The sequence below is a fragment of the Miscanthus floridulus genome, chromosome 2, assembly GCF_019320115.1.
Source record: "Miscanthus floridulus cultivar M001 chromosome 2, ASM1932011v1, whole genome shotgun sequence".
Classification (NCBI taxonomy): domain Eukaryota; kingdom Viridiplantae; phylum Streptophyta; class Magnoliopsida; order Poales; family Poaceae; genus Miscanthus; species Miscanthus floridulus.
The window spans coordinates 161,322,153-161,342,254 of NC_089581.1; the positions used below are offsets into that span (position 1 = coordinate 161,322,153).

At 46.9% G+C, this 20,102-nt stretch overlaps 1 protein-coding gene and 1 non-coding gene across 2 annotated transcripts; both read right to left on the bottom strand.

Moving 5' to 3' along the window:
• Positions 1-10,270: 10,270 nt before the first annotated feature.
• LOC136537357 (uncharacterized) lies at positions 10,271-19,727 on the bottom strand. The gene is made up of 7 exons (XM_066529352.1): positions 19,683-19,727; positions 18,931-19,079; positions 18,779-18,840; positions 18,220-18,432; positions 12,540-12,673; positions 12,145-12,284; positions 10,271-11,431 (listed from the first exon to the last, which is right to left on the bottom strand). Exons 1-7 carry the CDS (start codon positions 19,725-19,727, stop codon positions 11,401-11,403), a joined length of 774 nt encoding a protein of 257 aa, XP_066385449.1. The 3' UTR covers positions 10,271-11,400.
• TRNAG-CCC (transfer RNA glycine (anticodon CCC)) lies at positions 10,590-10,660 on the bottom strand. Its single transcript has one exon. It is a non-coding gene; the product is annotated as a tRNA-Gly (tRNA).
• Positions 19,728-20,102: the final 375 nt, after the last annotated feature.

Genomic DNA, 20,102 nt, shown 5'->3' on the forward strand with positions numbered 1-20,102 from the left:
GGATCACAAATGAGAGAATAAAGCTTACAACATTCTTAAGTCATTTCTTACATCACTTTATTTCAGTTCAGCATATTACCTCAATTAATTATAACAACAGAATATAATAATGTTATTAGCATTACAGAGGATACAAAGATTAATTTAATGACATGGTGGAGCATTAACATAGTGGACATTTTTATACAAGAGATGCTAGCAGATTTTTACATCTTTTCTTATAATGACCTTTAGTGAGGGTTATAAATACACTCTACGGTCGTAGCGTGAAAGGAATCCTCTCTGAGCCCACTAGGAGGTTTCCATACACAAGAGTCAGTTCTATGAATCCTCCAATCACCTGCAACAGGGGGAATAAAACCATGAGTACTCGATTATAGTCAACAAGACTTACCTGACATGAGGAAAATAAAAAGACTCCAAGGATATGTAAGGCTTATTTAGCTTGTGGGTTATTACATCTGCCGAAGCATTGCTAAACATGTGTCCTTATATTCAATTTTATTAGCAGTCATCATTAGTTCATTAACTAACCATTTTATGTAAGCACCTATGCTACTTCCAAGCAGATGGTAAGCAACCAGAACCATTTTATCACCTTTCAAGTTCCAGTTCTTACTACGGTACTAGAACATAGTCAAGTTGTACCGTCTCATAGAAACAACAATTCATGAACCAATGTATCCTAGCTGGGTACCCTAAAACACACGCCTCGCCTGTACCCCTGGCACAAACAAGACCAACCCATTTCACTCCTGTCGAGGGGTCTAGATCTCCGTCCAAACTTGGACTCCAAGACCCCACACTTGAGACCCGGTCTCAATATGGTGCTTAGACCTTCACCTTTCACCGCCTCCAATCAGTCAGTCTAAAAAGAGCCAGAACCCACGACAAGAACATAACGAGCCTTCCCACTCTCATAAGTAAGTATGTGATTAGGATAATAAGTCTATGACCTGACTACCATCCACAGCAACGGATGGTCCTCAATCAACATATGCGGAACAAATGCAATCCGAACCTCGCTCGAATGCCTAACCAAGTCCAGATCCAAAGTACCATTTCACCCTGTAACACCCTCGGTGTTACACCGTAAATCACTAGCTAAAACATGTCATGAGCATCATGTTTATGTGTTAATGCATCTGATAATGTGTGTAGCTCAATTTCTATAACTCGAAACGATCAACTAAAATGTGAAACGAAAGTTGATTCGATAGTCATGTTATATCACTTAGGGTTTTAAATCAATTTTTATTAAGAAAAAATGCTATAGAACATATATGTGTCACATTAATAAAGTTGGAAGTACAAACTTTGTAGATGATAGTGAAATACTTGCGGTCGAAAAATAATATTACTAGGTAATATTTCTACTAGCTTAGAAATCGCAAATGGAAATAAAATTCAGCTCAAAACTTAGGAATTTTCAAGTTTGTTAACAGTTAGACACTGCTATGTTTAGCAATTTATGGTGAGAGATTGAGTTAAGGAGTGGTGTAGTGTTATAGCTCGATTTGGTAGTCTCATGTGCCATCTTGAGCATGGTGAAGATGGTTTAGGTTTAGGAGCAACCGTTTGGTCGTGTTGAGCGCTTTAAAATTAATGTGCGTTACCAGTTTTGGGCTAGTTGGTCGTGTGGCCGCGGTCACCGCGCTCAGGCGCTCGACATCGCCGCATTGGTCGTGCGTACATGTGCGTAGGCTACTACGTGTGGCTGGCCGTGCTCATCTCTGGCTTGGCCATGGCTCGGCTGCCGCTGGACCGCCGTGTGGAGCCGCTACCGCTACCCCCGCCACACGAAGCCACGCTGCTGCCACCTGCCCCATCCCCATGCTACGCTACCAACGCATCCACCACTGCTCCTTGCATTGCGATGCTATCACTATCATTGCATCGTCGTCGCATCCGTGCTGGTCTGATGCATCTCTGCGCTATTGCCGCCCCTGTGTGTGTCGCCTCTACCGCGCACACGTGGGTGAGTCGCCGTCACCATGCCATTTATGGCACTACGGTGCGCGGGCCATGCCGGTTGGACACGCGCACACGTTGTCTGTAGCACCGACTGCATGGGCCTCCTGAGCTCACCGCTCACGTCCCACCAAGGCGTGGACGAGCCGAGCCCACCTATCGTGCCTTCTCTCTCTTTCCCTCTCTTTCCCTCTATTTTTTATCGCCGTCACGTCGCGTCACGGTGAAGCCAGAGAGCGAGCACCTCTCATCAATTCCTCATGCCCGCGTCTCTGCCTTCTGCCCCCTCTCTAGCCAACCCCACCCCACCTTGACTCGCATCACGCCGAGCTCCAATTTTGGAGCTTTGCCCGCCACCATGCCATTAAGGCCCATCACTGCCTGAGCCATGGCCAGCCTCCACCACTTTACCCTGCGCTAATTTCTTTGCACCACTAGCTCACCTTGGCACCCTCTTCACCATGCACATGCCAGTGGGAGAGCTACCACCTCCCCATTGCCGCTGATGTGGCCGTGTTTACCGCCGTTCGTCGCCGTCCTCACCACGCGCACGTGGCCAGCACTGCTTAGGTTGTTGCCGGTCGAACCACCACTTTGGCCTAGTTCACGGTGTGCTCTTGGTGCTTATCTCCTATCTCTACCGTGCTGTTAGCATTGTAGGTCACCGAAACACGGTTGTCGCTGTTGTAGGTCACCCGTCGTTGGGGCAAGCCCGCTCTGCTTCACCCATGTTGATGCCACCACCACCCATCGCTTCACGTCAAACCCTAGGTGAGCGTCGGCCTCATAGATAGGTCAGTGTGGGTCCTATGTGGCCGGCATAAGCGCTAGTGCCACCGCTCGTCGTGCTGGAGCGCGCGGGGATGGCTGAGGTCCTTGTCGTTGAAAAGAGGAGAAAGATCCAAGGGTTATGTTGTAAAGTCGTTGTCTATAGAAATAGTAACATGGGCTGCGGGTTGTTTTGCTCATAGTCCAGGGGTGTTTTTGCAAGAGTGTCGATGCGCGCGGGCTTCCTCATCGTGGGCCACGCCTCGCCTGTGGGACGCCGCGCGCTCGTGCGCGCGTGTTGCGCCGCATGGGCTGCTTTGGGCCAAAATCAATTTACCTTTTTCGTGGAGAATAGAAATAGCTTTTTATTTGTATTTCTGAGCTGAACTTTGGTAAATCATATAAAATCATGTAGGTATCCAAAAATTGTGAAACCAATTTTATTAAGTTTCTAAAATTGTGCTCTATCCATTAGTGTATTTAGTTTATATATATACTTGTCGATGCCATGAGCTATTAAATCATTTGAGAGTGCATAATATTATTAGGTTAAATATTTGTAGGATTTTTTGTGGTAAAATGGTGATAGATTTAGCTTTGAAAATTTTATAGTAGCTTCATGGTATTATTATGTGCTCACTATAATTTTTGTAGCTTTAGAATAGACTTAACATAAGGGTAGTTAAGTGCTCTTTGTTTTACATATACATTAAATTATTAGTAGAAATAAAGATATATCATTCATTTGTAAATCTAGGTGTTTGTTAGTTGAACCTAACACTTTACTTGATAAAGATGATAGTTAGCTTAGTATCTTAGTCATTAGAGCTAGCTTAGTAGTTTACCATGTGTATTCTTATTTTAAGAGTTGTTATTGTCAAAATGCTAAGTGTCGCATCATCATCGCATGCATTTAGAGAACGAGTTGGCGAAGACCGTGACCATCGGAGATCATGAGTTCAAGGAGGTGATTGAGGAGTATGAGAAGGAGGTCCTCGTGTAGAAGGAGGTCCTGGAGCCACCACTGACTGACTGAGCTGACACCGCGCCTGTCCAAGGCAAGCCCCGGTGCATAACCCTTATTTTGAATAATCACTTGATATATATATTTGTGATGTGCATTTATGTTATAGGATTATTGTTGAAACTACATGCACAGATAAACCTACCTATGAGTCCTACTAGCATAGGTCGAGTAGCTGCTATACTTAGGCTATCGGTAACATGAGTAACCTACCATTACTCACAATAGGTGATTATTATTATTACCCTCATGATAAAATGGTGAAAGGAAATGGAGACCGGGCTGGGATATGGTATGAGTATTGGTGGGTGTAAGAGGTTGTGTCCTACAACCAATGAGGCATAGCTTGGTTACACCATTTTTCCTATTTGTGTCGGTTAAGGACCGGCTATTGCATTGGATTCTAGTTAGGTCATAGACTTATTATCCTGAGCATATACTTACTTATGGGAGTGGGAAGGCTCATTGCTCTCTTGTCATATGCTTTGGCTCTTTCCGGACTGACTGATTAGAGGTAGGGATGATGGAGGTCTAAGCACTATACTGAGTCCAGGACTCAGGTGTGGGGACTTAGAGTCCAAGTTTGGACGGGGACCTGGACTCCTTGATAGGAGAGTGGTGGGTTGGTCCTACTTGTACCTAGGGTACAAGCGAGGTGTGTGTTTCGAGGTACCCATCTAGGCTACATTGGTTTGTGAATCGCTGAGTAATCTAGTATGACTTGTCTATGATCTAGCACCGCAGTAAGAACTAGAAGATGAAAGATGGTGAAATAGATCTGATTGCTTAACTCTTGCTTGAAAGTAGAATAGGTACTTACATAAAATGGTTAGCTAATGAACTAATCAGGACTGCTAATAAGAAACATACATAAGGATTCACTACTAGTAATGCTTTTTGCAAAAAGAAAACCTAGCAAGCCATAAAGCCTATCATATCCTTTGGAGTCAGGAAATTATTTCCACTAGTCGGGTAAGTCTTGCGAGTATATTGTGTACTTAAGGTTTATTTATTCCTGTTGTAGATGCATCTTGAGGAGTAGCTGTTGTGTGGAGGATTTTTCTGGTGGGCACATATGGATCCTTGTATCTTATTATTAGATGTTTAATTTAATTCCGCTGTTAAATTCCGCACTTTGAACTTGGTATTGTAATAATATATTTCTAAGAACTCTTATTGTATGAAATGGACTAAGTGTTGTAAACTCATTCTCATTATTGGATCCTAGAGGAATAATGTGGATTATTCGAGTTCTCCCTCGGGGTGTGCTCAACAAAACCGTCCGATGTAGCCAGCTTTCAGGGTGCTTAGTGTCTGGTGGAAGATGAGCGCCTTTGAAAGTGTGCTATTCCAAACAGTTCTGCCACACGTCCGATCTCCAATTATCCTCCATATATATTCCATATGATAGTAATATAATAACAATAATAATATCTTTTCTATCTCTCGCGAGTGACAGGTAATCACTCGACTTCTATCGGATCCTATAGCATAGCAATCTACACGATCATGACATACTAGAAGGACTCATAGGATAAGGATATATATACAAGTGGTTTCATTCAACTCCTTAAGACTTAATGCACAAGCATAAAATAAAGTGCAGAATAATAGGGGTTATGCACCGAGGCTTATCTGGGTAAGATATAACCAAAAGTTAGCATTCCATCATGGTGACATGATCATCAAGGCACCATCCTTTCTACTACTCCGATCATCACCACAATCCATCATTGTTCCTATTATGATATACGTGGATGCAACGCATAGACGTAAATAATCAACGACAACCAAAACTCTTAAAAATACGATTACGCCTCGCAAGCTAACGAGATAGCTCTAACTTGCAAGGCTATGTATCCATGTTGTCGAATAAGATGTTGTTTCCCAACAAGCATTTTAGTTCTATAATCCAAAGGTGTTTCGACATTTTATTGGTTAAATATATATTTTTGAACTAAGGCTCATTTAGTTACCTTAGCAAACTAATTATTATAGAGCTACAAATATTATAGTGAGCACCTAATAATGTTAGGAATTTACTATAAAAGTTTCAGAGCCAACACTATCACCAATTTATCACAACAATTCCTACAAACTTTATATCTTACAATATTAAGCATCTTAAATTAATTAGATAACCCCTAAAAATATTATAAAACTATATGAATAAAATATATTAGCTGATAGATCATGATTTTAGGAACTTAATAAAATTAGTTTCACAATTTTTGGTTAACTACATAATTTTATATTGAATTTACAAGTTTACCGTGGAAACTAAATTAGAAAATGCATTAGAAAAAAAAACGGTCGGCAGCAACTACTTCTGGCCTGATAGCCCAGCGCGGCGTGGCTGCACACGCGGCATGGTGGCCTAGTACGGCCCAAGGCCGGGGGCGCCCGCGCGCATGGTTGTTTTGCAGAAAGGCCCCTGAGCTTTCAGAGATTAATACGACTACTATGCGCACTATTCTTACCGTCCGTAACTTTGCAACCAAACCCTTGGATACTTTTGCCTTTACCACGAAGAGATCCTTGGAAACCCTGCGCGTGCGCCGACGCGGCGGCCGATGGCATGAGGCAGCTAGGCCGGGCAACCTAGGCTCACTTCGACGGAAGTAAGGAGTCGACCACCATCTACAGCTAAATACACAAGGATGGATGGCGGTTAGGGACTCGGAGGCGCACTGTCATGGGCTGCAGCAGTGAGCAGCTATCCGCGGTGGTGGTGCAACTGTTCCAGTGGCGTAAGATTCTATCGGGGTGGTAGAGATAGCGAATAAGCATGAGTAGCTCACCAGAATTTGCGCTGCGGTGACGGTTGAGGCGGAGGAGTGTCGAGGTGGCCTAGCCACGTGCGTGTAGTGATATCGGCAGCGCTCCAAGGTTGACACCGACACGTCAGGTCCTCACTCACATCATTCCCAGTCAAACAAAGATGTGCAACAGCTCGAGGGGACCAAGGTGGGCTCATAAGAACAACTAGTTGAACCCCTACCGAGGGGTAGGGCCTTACCCCCAAGTCATGCTCTGTTTCGGAGGCGTGATGACCGGCGAACGTAGAAACACCAATTTCATTCACGCCGAGGCTCGGCAAAGCCTCGATAGGGGTTGCCTAGCTAGTCGACTCCCTAGGCCACTTGCAGGTGCAAGGGATTGAATTGTGAAGCTCCAAGCTAAGCGAATCGAGAGGCAGAGAGCGTGGTGCACCCGCTGTGGTCATGTTGTGGAGAAAAACATGCGAATGAGCTTAAGCGATAGGGCGTGTTAAAGCGGGGCTCCGGTCGATAGCGGCAGAGCGAGCTCGTGCACACATGTGACGTGACTAGGCAGCTTGGCGCAACGCGCTTGAATTAGAGCGGCCAGACCCAAGCAGGTCTCACCGATGTTGGCTAGCGGGGACAAGTGAGGCAGGACAAGCAGAGAGGCATCGCCGTCAACCTATGACTAGGGCCGGTTGACCTAGACATGGTGAGCGGCGCCATGGGCTCGCGGTAGGTGAGACGCAGGGCAGGGCAACTGCCACGTCGACACGACGACAATGGCAATGACCTTGGCTCGACACCACGCGTAGCTCAGTGGACATGGTGGTGAACGCATGCAGCGATAGCGGGGGCACACAACAACCATATTGCGACGATGCCTTGCCATGTGACCACGCAGTGGCTACACCGGCGTAGCACTCGTGTGCATGCGAGGCTAGGGCACAGCTCGGTCGGACCGATGCGCAGCATGTGCAGCGACGAGACCGCCACCAGCAAGGTCACATGCGGTGCACGCGTGCGACGGCGTGAGCACCCACACACGCCGCCGCACACCCAACACGGTGACCACGCACAATCCAAACGGCTGCCCTAGGTGATGTGCACACGTTTTAAAGCGCGTCTAAAAACTAACCTAACACAGTTGAAGCTAAACTATCTTGACCATGCTAATGATGGTACATCAGTCTACCATAAGGAGCAAAAATACAACATTGACCTTTAGCTAGATTTTTCAGAATTAATTAACCAACATGGCATTGTCACACTGTTTTCAAACTTAAAATTTCTTCCAAGTCTTGAGCTGAATTTGACTTCAAGTTCTATTTCCAAGCCATTAGAAATACTAGCTAGTCGTATTATTTTTCTATAGCAAGAGTTGTATTGTCATCTACAAAGTTTGTACTTCAAACTTTATTTAAGTATCACACACATGTTCTATAGTATTTTTGCTTAATAAAAATTGATTTTCAACCCTACTTGATATATATAAGCTATTGAATCAACATTGATTTAACATTTTTATTGGTTATTTTAGGCTACAAGAAATTTATCAACACCTTCTATCACATGCATTATTACATAAACATGATACTCATGATATGATTTAGTAGTTTGTTTAGGGCGTAACACCGAGGGTGTTACAAAAGGTAGATCTGGATGTTGCATATGTTGCAATGGCTATGCACATATGTTTCAAGTGTCTATTCAAAATGTTTTCTCTATTTTAGACGTACTTTGCAAGTGTTTTATCTGAATGTTGCATATGTTGCAGTGGCTATACACATATGTTGTAAGCGTATGTTCTAAATATTTCATCTATTTCAGACATATGTTACAACAAGTATTTCATGTTTCATGCATATACTCTTCGATGGAACGACCGGAGTCATGTGGCGCGCATTTGTAGGCGGGGCGAGTGGATTCCCGCGTGCGAGCACGATACGGAGCAGGCACGGGAAGCAGGCGCATGCACAGGTGGTTCCCGCGTGCGCCATACGGAGCGGGCATGGGTAGTCCCCCGTGTGTATGTGCACGGGAAACAGAGCGGCGCGTGAGGTCCCTGCATGTGCGAGCGAAATAGAACATGGGCCATGTTCTCGCGTACGGGTGGCGTGCGTGAAACGGAGCAGGCGTGAACGTCCGTCTCCGTATCTAAAAGCCTATAGAGATCATATATGCCTATACGAAAACGAGAAAGATATCTATAGAAAGCTAATGAAATTTTGAAAAACATGGGATGAAACTAGCATGAACGCATTCAACATTAATATATGTTACATTCATGGTGCATGAATCTCATATTTTGTTATGTAAAATTCTTAAAAACATGTTTAAACGTTGGTTAATATGTTTTAGGTATTTTTTTATTTTCTCTAGATATTTTTTCTTTTTTCTAGAGATAAATCTAATTTTAGAAGCTTCTAGATAAATATTCACAAGCACTAAATATTTTATTTAGCTTTATCATGTCCTATTACATCTCTAGAATTGTTTTTGGAATTTTAAAAGCTTAAAGATACTTTTGTTGTTTAAAAAACCTTATCACGTGTTTACTAGAAGTTTCTTTATAAAAAAAATGATAAAACCGCTTCAAAACCACTTCTAAATTAGGTTTACAATTTTTTGTCTTATAATCTGAAAAGAAAACCTAGACTATGACTACATCAGATCAAAATAAGACTTTACTGAATGGACATGTTTGGACACTGCTCGCCCTCAGCTCGTCAAACTACTCGAATCCATACTCGAAGTACCCAAACATGAATGGTGTATTTAATTTGTAGAGTCCATGCTTCATTCACTGATACCGTGTGAGTTTATCCCATGAATTTTAATAGAACCAACCCATTCCTCGTACATATACTCATTATTAACTTATGAGGAATGATTTGACGGTGGATCAACTCGTTCCATTCTACGAACTAAATACGAAAAGTGAGGAGTGAGAAGATGATGGATCGCCTCGTTCCTCAAATAATCAAATCAAGCACACACCCAAAGTAACCGATTACAATTCTGGATAGTAACCATATAAACCAAAATTTAGTTCTCGGAGTCCGGATAATATTTCTCGTTACCCGAACTACCCGTTTATCCAATCTACACTAGTCCCCACAAGACCTCGAGCACTCTTCTTCATCTTCATGGGCTCACGGTGCAACCCACCAAGCCGCTGCCTCCTCGAGTAGCCCTGGGCAAATTTTATCGAGAACCGAACCGAAGAACCGAGGAACCGAACCGAATTTACCGAGAACCGAAATCTCGGTTCCCTGTTCGGTTCCCATTTCCTAAGAACCGAAATTTGTTTGGTTAATTCGGTTCCTCCGCTCGGTTAACCGAACTACCCGCGGAACAGAACTCCCGCCTCCCGGTGACCCGGAGTCCCGGCTCCCCCCTGTGACGGCCGACCTCCCGCGACCGAACTAACCGAAACTCCCGTGACCTCCCGCGACCGAACCATGTTACCGACCGAAGCCGGAGTTCTTCGGTTAGTTCGGTTCGGAACCGGAACCGAACCGAACTAACCGAAGTCGAACTTCGTCGGTACCGATTTTTTGGAAGAACCGATCGGTACCGACTTTCCTTGGAACCGAAGAACCGAGGAACCGAGAATTCGGTTCGGTTCGGTAGTACCGAATGCCCAGGGCTATCCTCGAGAGTAAGGCCGAGAAGGCGGCGCAAGCAAAAGATGCCCGCCCTGTCATGTAAAAAGGGTATATGCTGGAGAGTTGGAGCAAACCAATTACGCATAGATGCAAAGCAGCAGAATGTGTACATTACGAAAATCGTAATAAAATATAAAAAATACAGAATTTGTGGATCAAACCAACTACGCCTAGTTGCAAAGTTGCAGAATGTGTACATTACCAAAATCTTAATAGATGCAAAAGGCAGTAGAATGTGTACATTACTAAAAACACAATAAAATATAAAAAAAAATAAACAATTTGTGGAGCAAACCAATTACGCCCAGATGCAAAGCCGCAGAATAACAAAGAACAAATCATAAAATATATAAATACAAAATAAATAAAAACATAATTAAAAATTATAGAATTTGCGCATCCGGGGAATCGAACCCCGGTCAGTACCGTGGGAGGGTACTATGATACCACTACACCAGATGCGCCTTCATGTCAAGGGCGAAGATCTCCATCTTCTACTATTTTGTGATGTGAGCCCTTTTACTTATTGACCTAGCATTCCACAGCACAGAACCTTGGTTTGGCATACTATACCAGGCTTTAGGCTAGCGAACTTGTTACTATCTCCAACTTTGAACAGCAAAGGCAAGCCTACGATAATCAACATTCAGGCTTCAGCTAGGTTCCCTGAATACAAATCTCTACATATGAATCCGGCAATCAAAAGCGGGCTAATAGATAGTGCCACATCACTCATTAGCCTGATAGCCGTTGGATCAGACGAACACAAGATATGGTCCGTCTGATATGGACCAGTTTGAGTCTTCTATCTGTTTTATCATTTACCCAAGCTGTCACGAAGCTTCGCGGGCCAACGCTCGCCCCTCCACCTCCCCCACCTCCTCGCTCTCCACTCCACCTTCCGCTTGCTGGGCCACCAGAGCGGGCTTGAATCGTGGTCCCGTATACAGCCATCAATGTAATACAACATATATGACAATTTAACAAAAGTATTAAGTATGACACTGTATGGCTACTATTTGAGTCCATTTCAATTTATTTTGCATAGTTACGTTTGAATGCTATAAATAAATATGAAGCTTAGGGTAGTTGTCATGCTCTTGTTGGAGGAAACCAGCCCATGAATTTAAGTCATTTAATGTGCTATTGATGTTTAGGCACCTTCAGGAATGATTCTAATGACTTCAAAGCTAGCCTATAAGGCTTAAAAATTCCTGGTGCTCCTTGGTAATAGCCTGCAAGATAGGAGAAGAAAAAAATGAGTAAGAGCAGAGCTAACCTTGAATTGGATATCAACATATTCAACTTCCAGCTCCATTGCCAACAAAAGCGCTATTTCATTGAATAGCCCAAGGACATGGAGGTAAATATAGAAAACTATTGATTTAATACTTATGCAAAATTGGATTAGCACTGGCTATTAAATTAGAAGTAATGAAGAATCAAAGCAAATTAACTATATAACTATAATTTTGATTAGGATGTCTAAGCAAACTTCTGCTATTAACTAAGCACGCCTCTAGTAGATATTAAACTCTGAATCCAATGTAATGACGTTGTAGCCCTGAAGCTACAGCTTAGTTTATAAATCAAACCTGAACCATTTTTACCAACGAATACTCTTCAATGTATTTTTTCGTGTTTTTAATCATTTAATCTAATGTTTTACTTTCTACAACCTCAAATTTTGAGTTCAATGAACCAAGAGCCACATGTTGAATATGAAGAATCATATTTGTTCATATGGTTAATCTTAAAAATCCAACTAAGTGAGGAACCATACAGATTTTTAACATTTAGTTTGCAGATCTTAAAATTTCACTACTAAGTAGAAAGTGGAGTAAGTTTGTAATCAAAACCTTTCTTTCTATTTTAATTGTTCTAAAATCCACATCAAAAAGAGCTAAGTGGGATTTGGTTAAAGATAGGAAGCGTGAGTTGCATCTACCTTTTTTTAGACAATAGAAAGTTCGAGCTTCTACCATTGGGGCATGGTACACAGCTCACCTTCACATTTGTGGAGCTGAAGACGGCCACCAAGAACTTCCCGCTGGACAGCGTCCTCGGCGAAGGTGGGTTCAGGAGAGTCTACAAAGGGTGGGTGGATGAGAAGACGATGGCCCCAACAACACTGGCATGACTGTTGTCGTCAAGAAGCTCAATTCCAAGAGCATGCAGGGTTATGAGCAATAGCAAGTAACCAAAATCTTGCCCTTTTTTCTTTTATATATTCTACTTATTGAATAACAACGACAATAATGCTCCGGGAACAATTGTTTTGCTTGTTAACAGGACAATTGTTTTGCTTGTACGGGTACCATGTGTTAGCTAATCTACTATTACCTTGTGTGAACACAGCAAGGGAAGGCGGCGCCGAAAAGACCCTCCTGCTGTGATACTGTAGCTGCTGTAGGTGCAGGCGCCGCACGGCTCACCTGCAGCACTGTAGTCATGCAGTGGCCGGCGCAGAGTCAGCCCTGCCAGTGTTATCTAGTTACTGTTACAGCATGTGAGCTGTACTAGGACTAGATAGATAGAGTTGTATAAATAAACTACCATGGCAACTCAATAAAGAGAGTTCAGATTTGCCATCTCACAGACAGGTCTTCGGCCAACGCTGATGTCTTGTATTGTGCGTGCTTGCTCTGTTCTCCCTTCTTCTTCTAGCGCCAGACATAGTGTGTGGGACGGACAACGCCTACTCATGGTTGGCATGGCTAGTGGGTGCTCGGCAACACTAGCGGGTGCTTGGCAAGACCGGCGAGTGCTTCACTCGTCTGAGCCAATGATCCTGTGGGCCAACAAGTGGTATCAGAGCCGTACAAGTGCCGTCGCCAATCTAACCGATGGCGACGACGGGCGGTTCTGAGTTGGGCGATAGCAGTGGCACTGCTGTGGCTGCCCAGCCACGAGGGGAGGTCGTTGTTCATAGGGTGTGGGAGGTCAGCGGCACCAGTTAGCCAACGCTGACTCGCACCAACTATGAAGAGTGGTCGGTGACCATAAAGGTCAAGCTCAGAGTCCGACGGCTCTAGAATGCTATTGACAAGGGCACCGACAATGAGGAGGATGACATATTAGCGTTGGAGGCTATCCTCGCTGCTGTACCGGTGGAGTACAGGGAGCCGTTGGGGACGAAGAGCTTGGCTAAGGAGGCATGGGAGGCTATTGCGGCGATGCGCGTCAGTTTCGACCGCGCAAAGAAGGCGATGGCCCAGCTTCTGAAGCAGGAGTATGCTATCCTCAAGTTCAAGGATGGTGAAACGGTGGAGGACTTCTCCCTCTGCCTGCAGACGCTCATCAGCAAGCTGAAGAGCCACAGCGTCACCATCGACTAACAGGAGGTGGTCTCCAAGTACCTCTACTCTATTCCGGCAAAGTACATCCAGATCGCTCTCTCCATAGAGACGATGCTGGACTTGTCCACCCTCACCATTGAGGATGTGATAGGCCATTTGCGGGCGGTGGACGAGTGCCTGGAGCAGACGACAGCAACAAAGGACAGCAGGAAACTCCTGCTGACGGAAGAGGAGTGGGCTGCTCGGAGAAACTCCAGGAAGGCAGCCTCCTCCAGTCGCAGTGGCAAGGGCAAGCACCGCGGCAGGGCTTCTTCAGAGAAAAAGCAGGTCGACCCCAACGCCTACCGGCGTTACGGGAAGATGGGCCATTGGGCATGAGAGTGCCCAAATCGCAAGCAAAAGAAGAAGGCTTAGGCTCATCTAGCGCAAGCCGATGATGAGGATGAGGCCACTATCCTGATGGCGACATTCTGTGCACTGCACGACATCGAGGCCGAGGAGAAGGAAGAGGCGACGACGGTGGAAGGACCTGGGAGGGCCCTGAAGACCGTCAACCTCGATGAACCGCGCGCCCAAGTTCACCTCGGGTGTGTGGGTGCCGACCAGGAGCAACGATGGTATCTGGACTCTGGTGCCAACAACCACATGACGGGCTCCAAGAAATCCTTCTCCGAGCTCGACGGTGATGTTATCGGTACGGTAAAGTTTGGTGACGGCTCAAGGGTGGCTATCCAAGGGCGCATCACCATCATCTTTAGATGCTAGAACGAGGAGCACCGCGTGCTAATGGATGTATACTACATCCCGCAACTGTGTTCTAGCATCATCAGCATTGGTCAGCTAGATGAGCGCGGTAGCGAAGTACTGATCAAGGATGGCATCCTTAGGATCAGGGACCGAGAGCAGTGACTTCTTACCAAGGTGAAGAGGTCCCTAAACCAGTTGTACCTGCTCGACCTGAAGGTAGAGCAGCCAGTGTGCCTAGCGGCAAGGCACTCTGAGGAACCGTGGATGTGGCATGCCTGGTTCGGACATCTCAGCTTTGATGCGCTTGGTCAGCTAGGAAAGATGGTCCGAGGGCTACCTCACATCAAGCATGGAGGCAAGCTATGTGACAGCTGCCTGGCCAGGAAGCAGAGGAGGCTACCTTTCCCAAAGGCAGCCAAGTATCGCGCGGAGGAAGCTCTCGAGCTCGTTCACAGCGACCTCTGTAGGCCGATCATGCCTGCTACATGTGGTGATCGGTGGTACTTCCTCCTGCTCGTGGATGATTGTAGTCGCTACATGTGGCTGCAACTCCTGACGAGCAAGGATGAAGCGGCGGCGGCGATCAAGAAGTTCAAGACGCGCGCGGAGGCCGAGAGCGGCAAGAAGCTCCACGTGTTGAGGACTGATCATGGTGGTGAATTCACTTCGGTGGAGTTCGCTGCGTACTGTGTGGATCAGGGTGTGGGGCAACACCACACCGTGCTATGCTCGCCACAACAGAATGGCGTGGTGGAGAGGCAGAACCAGACGGTGGTCGGCATGGCCCGATCCATGATGAAGGCCAAAGGCATGCTGGCAAAGTTCTAGGAGAGGCGGTGACCACAGCGGTGTTCATCCTCAACCGCGCTCTGACCAAGGCCCTGACGAGCAAGACGCCGTTCGAAGCTTGGTATGGGTACAAGCCGAACGTGTCATTTCTCCGGACATTCGATTGCATCGGCCACGTCAGAAAGACGAAGCCAAACCTCACCAAGCTGGAGGACAGGAGCACACCGATGGTGTTCCTGGGCTACGCGGAGAGTACCAAGGCTTACCGGCTCTACGACCCACGCGGAGACAAAGTGCTTGTCTCACGCAACGTCATGTTCGACGAGAAGGCAACTTGGGACTAGAGCAGTCCGAACATGGGAGAAGCTGGCGGCTTCACCAACACCTTTGTCGTCGAACACTTGGTCATCCACGGTGGTGGAGACGCTGGGGAAGAGGTGTCGAGCACTCCGGGAGGAGCGTCGAGCACTCCGGTGGTAGAGTCGAGCACTCTTGGGGCAGTGCCGAGCACTTCAAAAGGGATGCCGAGCACTATGGGAGGAGTGTCGTGCACTTCTGGAGGGATGCCGAGCACGCCAAGAGTGGTGCTGGGAGGTTCTGCAGTGGTGGCGACCACTTCAGGACAGGTGCCGAGCACTCTTGTGGTGGAGCCAAGACGTCTTGTAGTGGTGCCAACTGCTCCAAGACTGAGGCTGGACACTCCTATAGTGTGTCCGAACACTACAGGAGTTATGACGAGCTGTCCAGAAGCAGTGCCGAGCACTTCAGGTGCTATGCCGGGCACTCCAATGAAACAGGGAACTCCATCGATGTCGATCGAGTTCGCCTCACCTCCAAGTGACATCACTGAGTTCGTGGACGCCTACCACGAAGGTGAGGAGGTGCGGTTCCACAGGCTGGACGACATCATCGGCGGCACAGGTCCCTCAGGTCTGGCGGGCAGGCTGCTCAACGACGTAGAGCTGCTACTCGTCAGTGCAGAGGAACCACCCACGTTCACGCTAGCCGAACACGATGGAAACTAGCAATGGGCGATGCTGGAGGAGATGAAGGTGATCGAGGAAAACGAGACTTGGCAGCTCGTCGATCCACCTCCAGGAGGCTGTCCGATCAGCCTGAAGTGGGTGTACAAGGTCAAAAGGGGCGAGCTCGGCGCCATTGTCAAGCATAAGGCACGCCTCGTCGCCCGAGGCTTTGTTCAGCGTGAGAGCATCGACTTCGAGGAGGTCTTTGCACCAGTAGCGCACATGGAGTCAGTTCGTTTGCTACTAGCCTTGGCAGCAACAAAGGACTGGCGCGTCCATCATTTGGACGTTAAATTGGCCTTCCTCAATAACGAGCTGGCGGAAACGGTCTTCGTTAGGCAACCTCTAGGGTTCACCGTCAAGGGAGAGGAGCACAGGGTGCTCCGACTGCGTAAGGCGTTCTATGGGCTGCGGCAGGCCCCCCGAGCATGGAACGCCAAGCTTGACGCCATGCTGGGCGAGCTTAGGTTTCAACGGTGTGCAACCGAGCATGCGCTCTACACGCGACGACGGAGGAAGAAAGAGCTCGTGGTCGGCGTGTATGTGGACGACTTGATTGTCACCGGCGTGCGCACGGAGGACATCAACAGCTTCAAGCGTGAGATAGCGGCTCGTTTTCGAATAAGTGATCTCGGCGCACTCTCCTACTACCTCGACATCGAGGTGAGACAGAGGAAGGAGGAACTCACGCTCGGTCAGAGCACGTATGCCTCCAAGCTATTGGAGCAGAGCGGTATGGCTAAGTGCAAGCCATGCGTGACTCCAATGGAAGAGCGGCTGAAGCTGACGAAGGTCAGCACCGTGGCGAAGGTGGATGCAACACTCTACCGGAGCATCGTTGGCAGTCTGCGCTACCTAGTCCACATAAGGCCGGACATTGCGTTCGCCGTGGGCTACGTCAGTCGCTTCATGGAGGATTCCAAAGAGGATCACTGGGCTGCAGTGAAGCGGCTAGTATGCTACGTCAAAGGAACGGTGGATCAAGGGATCATCTTTCCCAAAACCAGCGGAAATAGGCTGTAGCTCACTATGTTCAGCGATGTAGATATGGCGGGAGACATCGACGGACGACGGAGTACCTCTGGCTTACTCATCTTCTTCGGGTCGGTCCCAATTTTATGGTTGTCGCTGAAACAAAAGGTGGTGGCGCTATCTACGTGCGAGGCAGAGTACGTAGCGGCAGCCACAGCGGCGTGCCAAGTTGTGTGGCTACGCCGGCTGCTGGACGAGCTGACCGTCGTGGAAGCTCACCCACCAGCACTGATGGTGGACAACCAGCCCGACATCGCCCTCGCAAAGAATCCGATTCTATACGACCGGAGCAAACATATCGACATAAAGTTCCACTTTCTCAGGGACTGTGTCGATGGAGGACAGATCGTCATCGAGTTCGTCGAAACTGGTCGACAACTCACGGACATTCTCACCAAACCGCTCGGACGACTTCGACTCACGGAGCTAAAGGAGATGATTGACATGGAAGGGGTACAAGGGTTAGCAGTAGGATTAGAAGAAAATATTGTTAGCTAATCTACTGTTACCTTGTGTGAACACAGCAAGGGAAGGCGACGCTGAAAAGGCCCCATGCTGTGATACTGTAGCCGTTGTAGGTGCAGGCGCAGTACGGCTCACCTACAGCACTGTAGCCATGCAGTGGCCGACGCAGAGTCAGCCCTGCCAGTGTTATCTAGTTACTGTTACAGCATGTGGGCTGTATTAGGAACTAGATAAATAGAGTTGTATAAATAGACTACCACGGCAACTCAGTAAAGAGAGTTTAGATTTGCCATCTCACAGACAGGCCTTCGGCCAATGCTGGTGTCTTGTATTATGTGTGCTTGCTCTGTTCTCCCTTCTTCTTCTAGCTCCAGACATAGTGTGTGGGACGAACAACGCCTACTCGTGGTCAACACGGCTAGTGGATACTCGGCAACACTAGCAGGTGCTCGGTAAAACTGGCGAGTGCTTCACTCGCCTGAGCCGGTGATCCTGTGGGCCAACACCATGTACTATCATCAGAGCAAACAAAATCAAGTGAAAGCCTAATTGTCACAATCTTATACTAATGCTCATCAACCTGGCATCCTCTATTCCAAGATTATTATTGTCGTTATTTAATAAGTAGAATATATATAAGAAAAAAAGGGGCAAGATTTTGGTTACCTGTCATTCCTCGTACCCCTGCATGCTCTCCGAGTTGAGCTTCTTGACTGCTAACAGCTACGCCGGTGCCGTTCCTGGTCGGGGCCCTCGTCTTCTCATCCACCAACCGTTTATAGACTCTCTCCGACCCGCCTTCGCCGAGGACGCTGTCTGGCGGGAGTTCAGCAGAAAGGAAGCCTTTTCCCACCCTTTCAGAATAAAAACTGCCAATTTCTGATAACACAAAACAAAAGAGCCGTTTCAACTTTCAGCTGACAAATCCCGTCTCTTAAGTCTCTACTGCCATGATTGATACCAGGAGCAAAGAAATCTTAATTTAGGATCCTAAACAAAAGAGCATGTACCTTCACTTCAGCTAGGGGAACTACAGGATGAAACTTTTTTTTTTTTGAGGGAATACAGGATGAAACTTTCAGGAACAAATTGAGCAGAAGCCAGGGGAACTACAGGATGAAACTTCCCGGCCTCAGGATACATCATCCATCCATGAATTGGAAGGATCACATGAAAAAATACAAGAGAAAGAAGAAGTGGAAAACAAAACGAGACACGCCCTCACCTGGGTTAGATGGCCTGAAATCCTCGGCCACCCGGTCATTCCCGAAGCCATTGCAGATGTTCCTGATCTCGGGTATACAAGTTTGAGACGGGGAACATCTGTGGTAGCTCAAATTTATATCTGACTGACGAAGAGAGTGCAGTGCAGCTGACCCAGAAGAAACCGAGCGCTCGCCTCGCCGCTCGGCCCCGGCGAAGTCTCCGCCCCGTTTGAGGTGTTGGCAGCTGCACAGTGCATGGGATGGATGGATACTACTCGTACTAGTGCTACTCCAGTAGGAGCGGGGCCGGGCTGGGTCGTCCTAGTCTCCTAGGTCATTTTGTTGTCACCCCGGGACGTAGCCATCATGTCACCCCCGCTCTGTCGAGTTTCCATTGGTCGCCCGTCAGATTTTGCTGGCCCGCTCATCTATCCAAAGCAAACTCAACAGTTACGTGATTGGATGCCTCCTAGCCGCCCTTGATGAATCAATCGGCAGTGGCCTTGATGAATCAGTTCGCTTAAACAAGACATAATGTATGTGCACATCAAGGGCGAGGACCTGGGAGGCTGGTTTCAGGCAGTGGCTTCTGGAGTGGGTTTGTTGGAGTGTAAATATCTCACAATTCCGTGCTTAGTTGTTTCTGTTTTTGCTAATTTCTATCAAATGAGTAGGGCTTCCAAGAATGGGCTTTTTCGAAAAGCCAGGAGATTGATTTGTTTGTCCAGCACGAATTCAGTTCGAGTTATGGTTGAAATTACAGATTATCTGAGAATGACACTTCTATATGTTATTATTGGGTACTGATGAGAAAGCCTGAGAGCCTACCAAAACAACTGATAATACATCTTCTTTACACTTTTTGGCTCTTTTTTTTACTTCAAAATCACTCGGTGAACAACTAATTTGTTGTGTATTATGTACAGGGTTTGAAAAGGTCGCAGCAACATAACCAGTCAGTGTTCTCATGTCAGGACGTCGATCATTTTGCAAGAAAATTATCAAGCAATAGCAACTGCCGTTTCAAGGCAGGGGTGATCAGCAATGAAATGCTTGCTAGTTCCTACCACTGCTATTACTACAAACTGGCAAGGCCACAGTGTAATACTGTGTATAGAGAGGTCTGAGTTGACAGGACCAAAGGAGAGGTCTGTGTCTATCATAGACCACAGTGTAGTCTCTGATAAAAAATGTGTTGACAGCACCAAACTATCCGTCTTGGAGACGTCGGTTGCAGGGTCATCACCGGCCGGAGAATCAACCGTAGCACACCACCAATCATGACAGGATTGGCCTCCATGGCCGGCGGCTGCTAGTGCTGCCGATCGAGACGTGACTGGTTGG

Coding starts and splice junctions, on each gene's coding strand:
- LOC136537357 (XM_066529352.1), bottom strand. CDS start 19,727: ATGAGAACACTGACTGGTTATGTTGCTGCGACCTTTTCAAACCCT. Junction 18,433..18,778: donor TTTCAGGCCATCTAACCCAG/GTGAGGGCGTGT, acceptor TTGTGTTATCAG/AAATTGGCAGTTTTTATTCT. Junction 11,432..12,144: donor TTTCTATTGTCTAAAAAAAG/GTAGATGCAACT, acceptor CCTATCTTGCAG/GCTATTACCAAGGAGCACCA.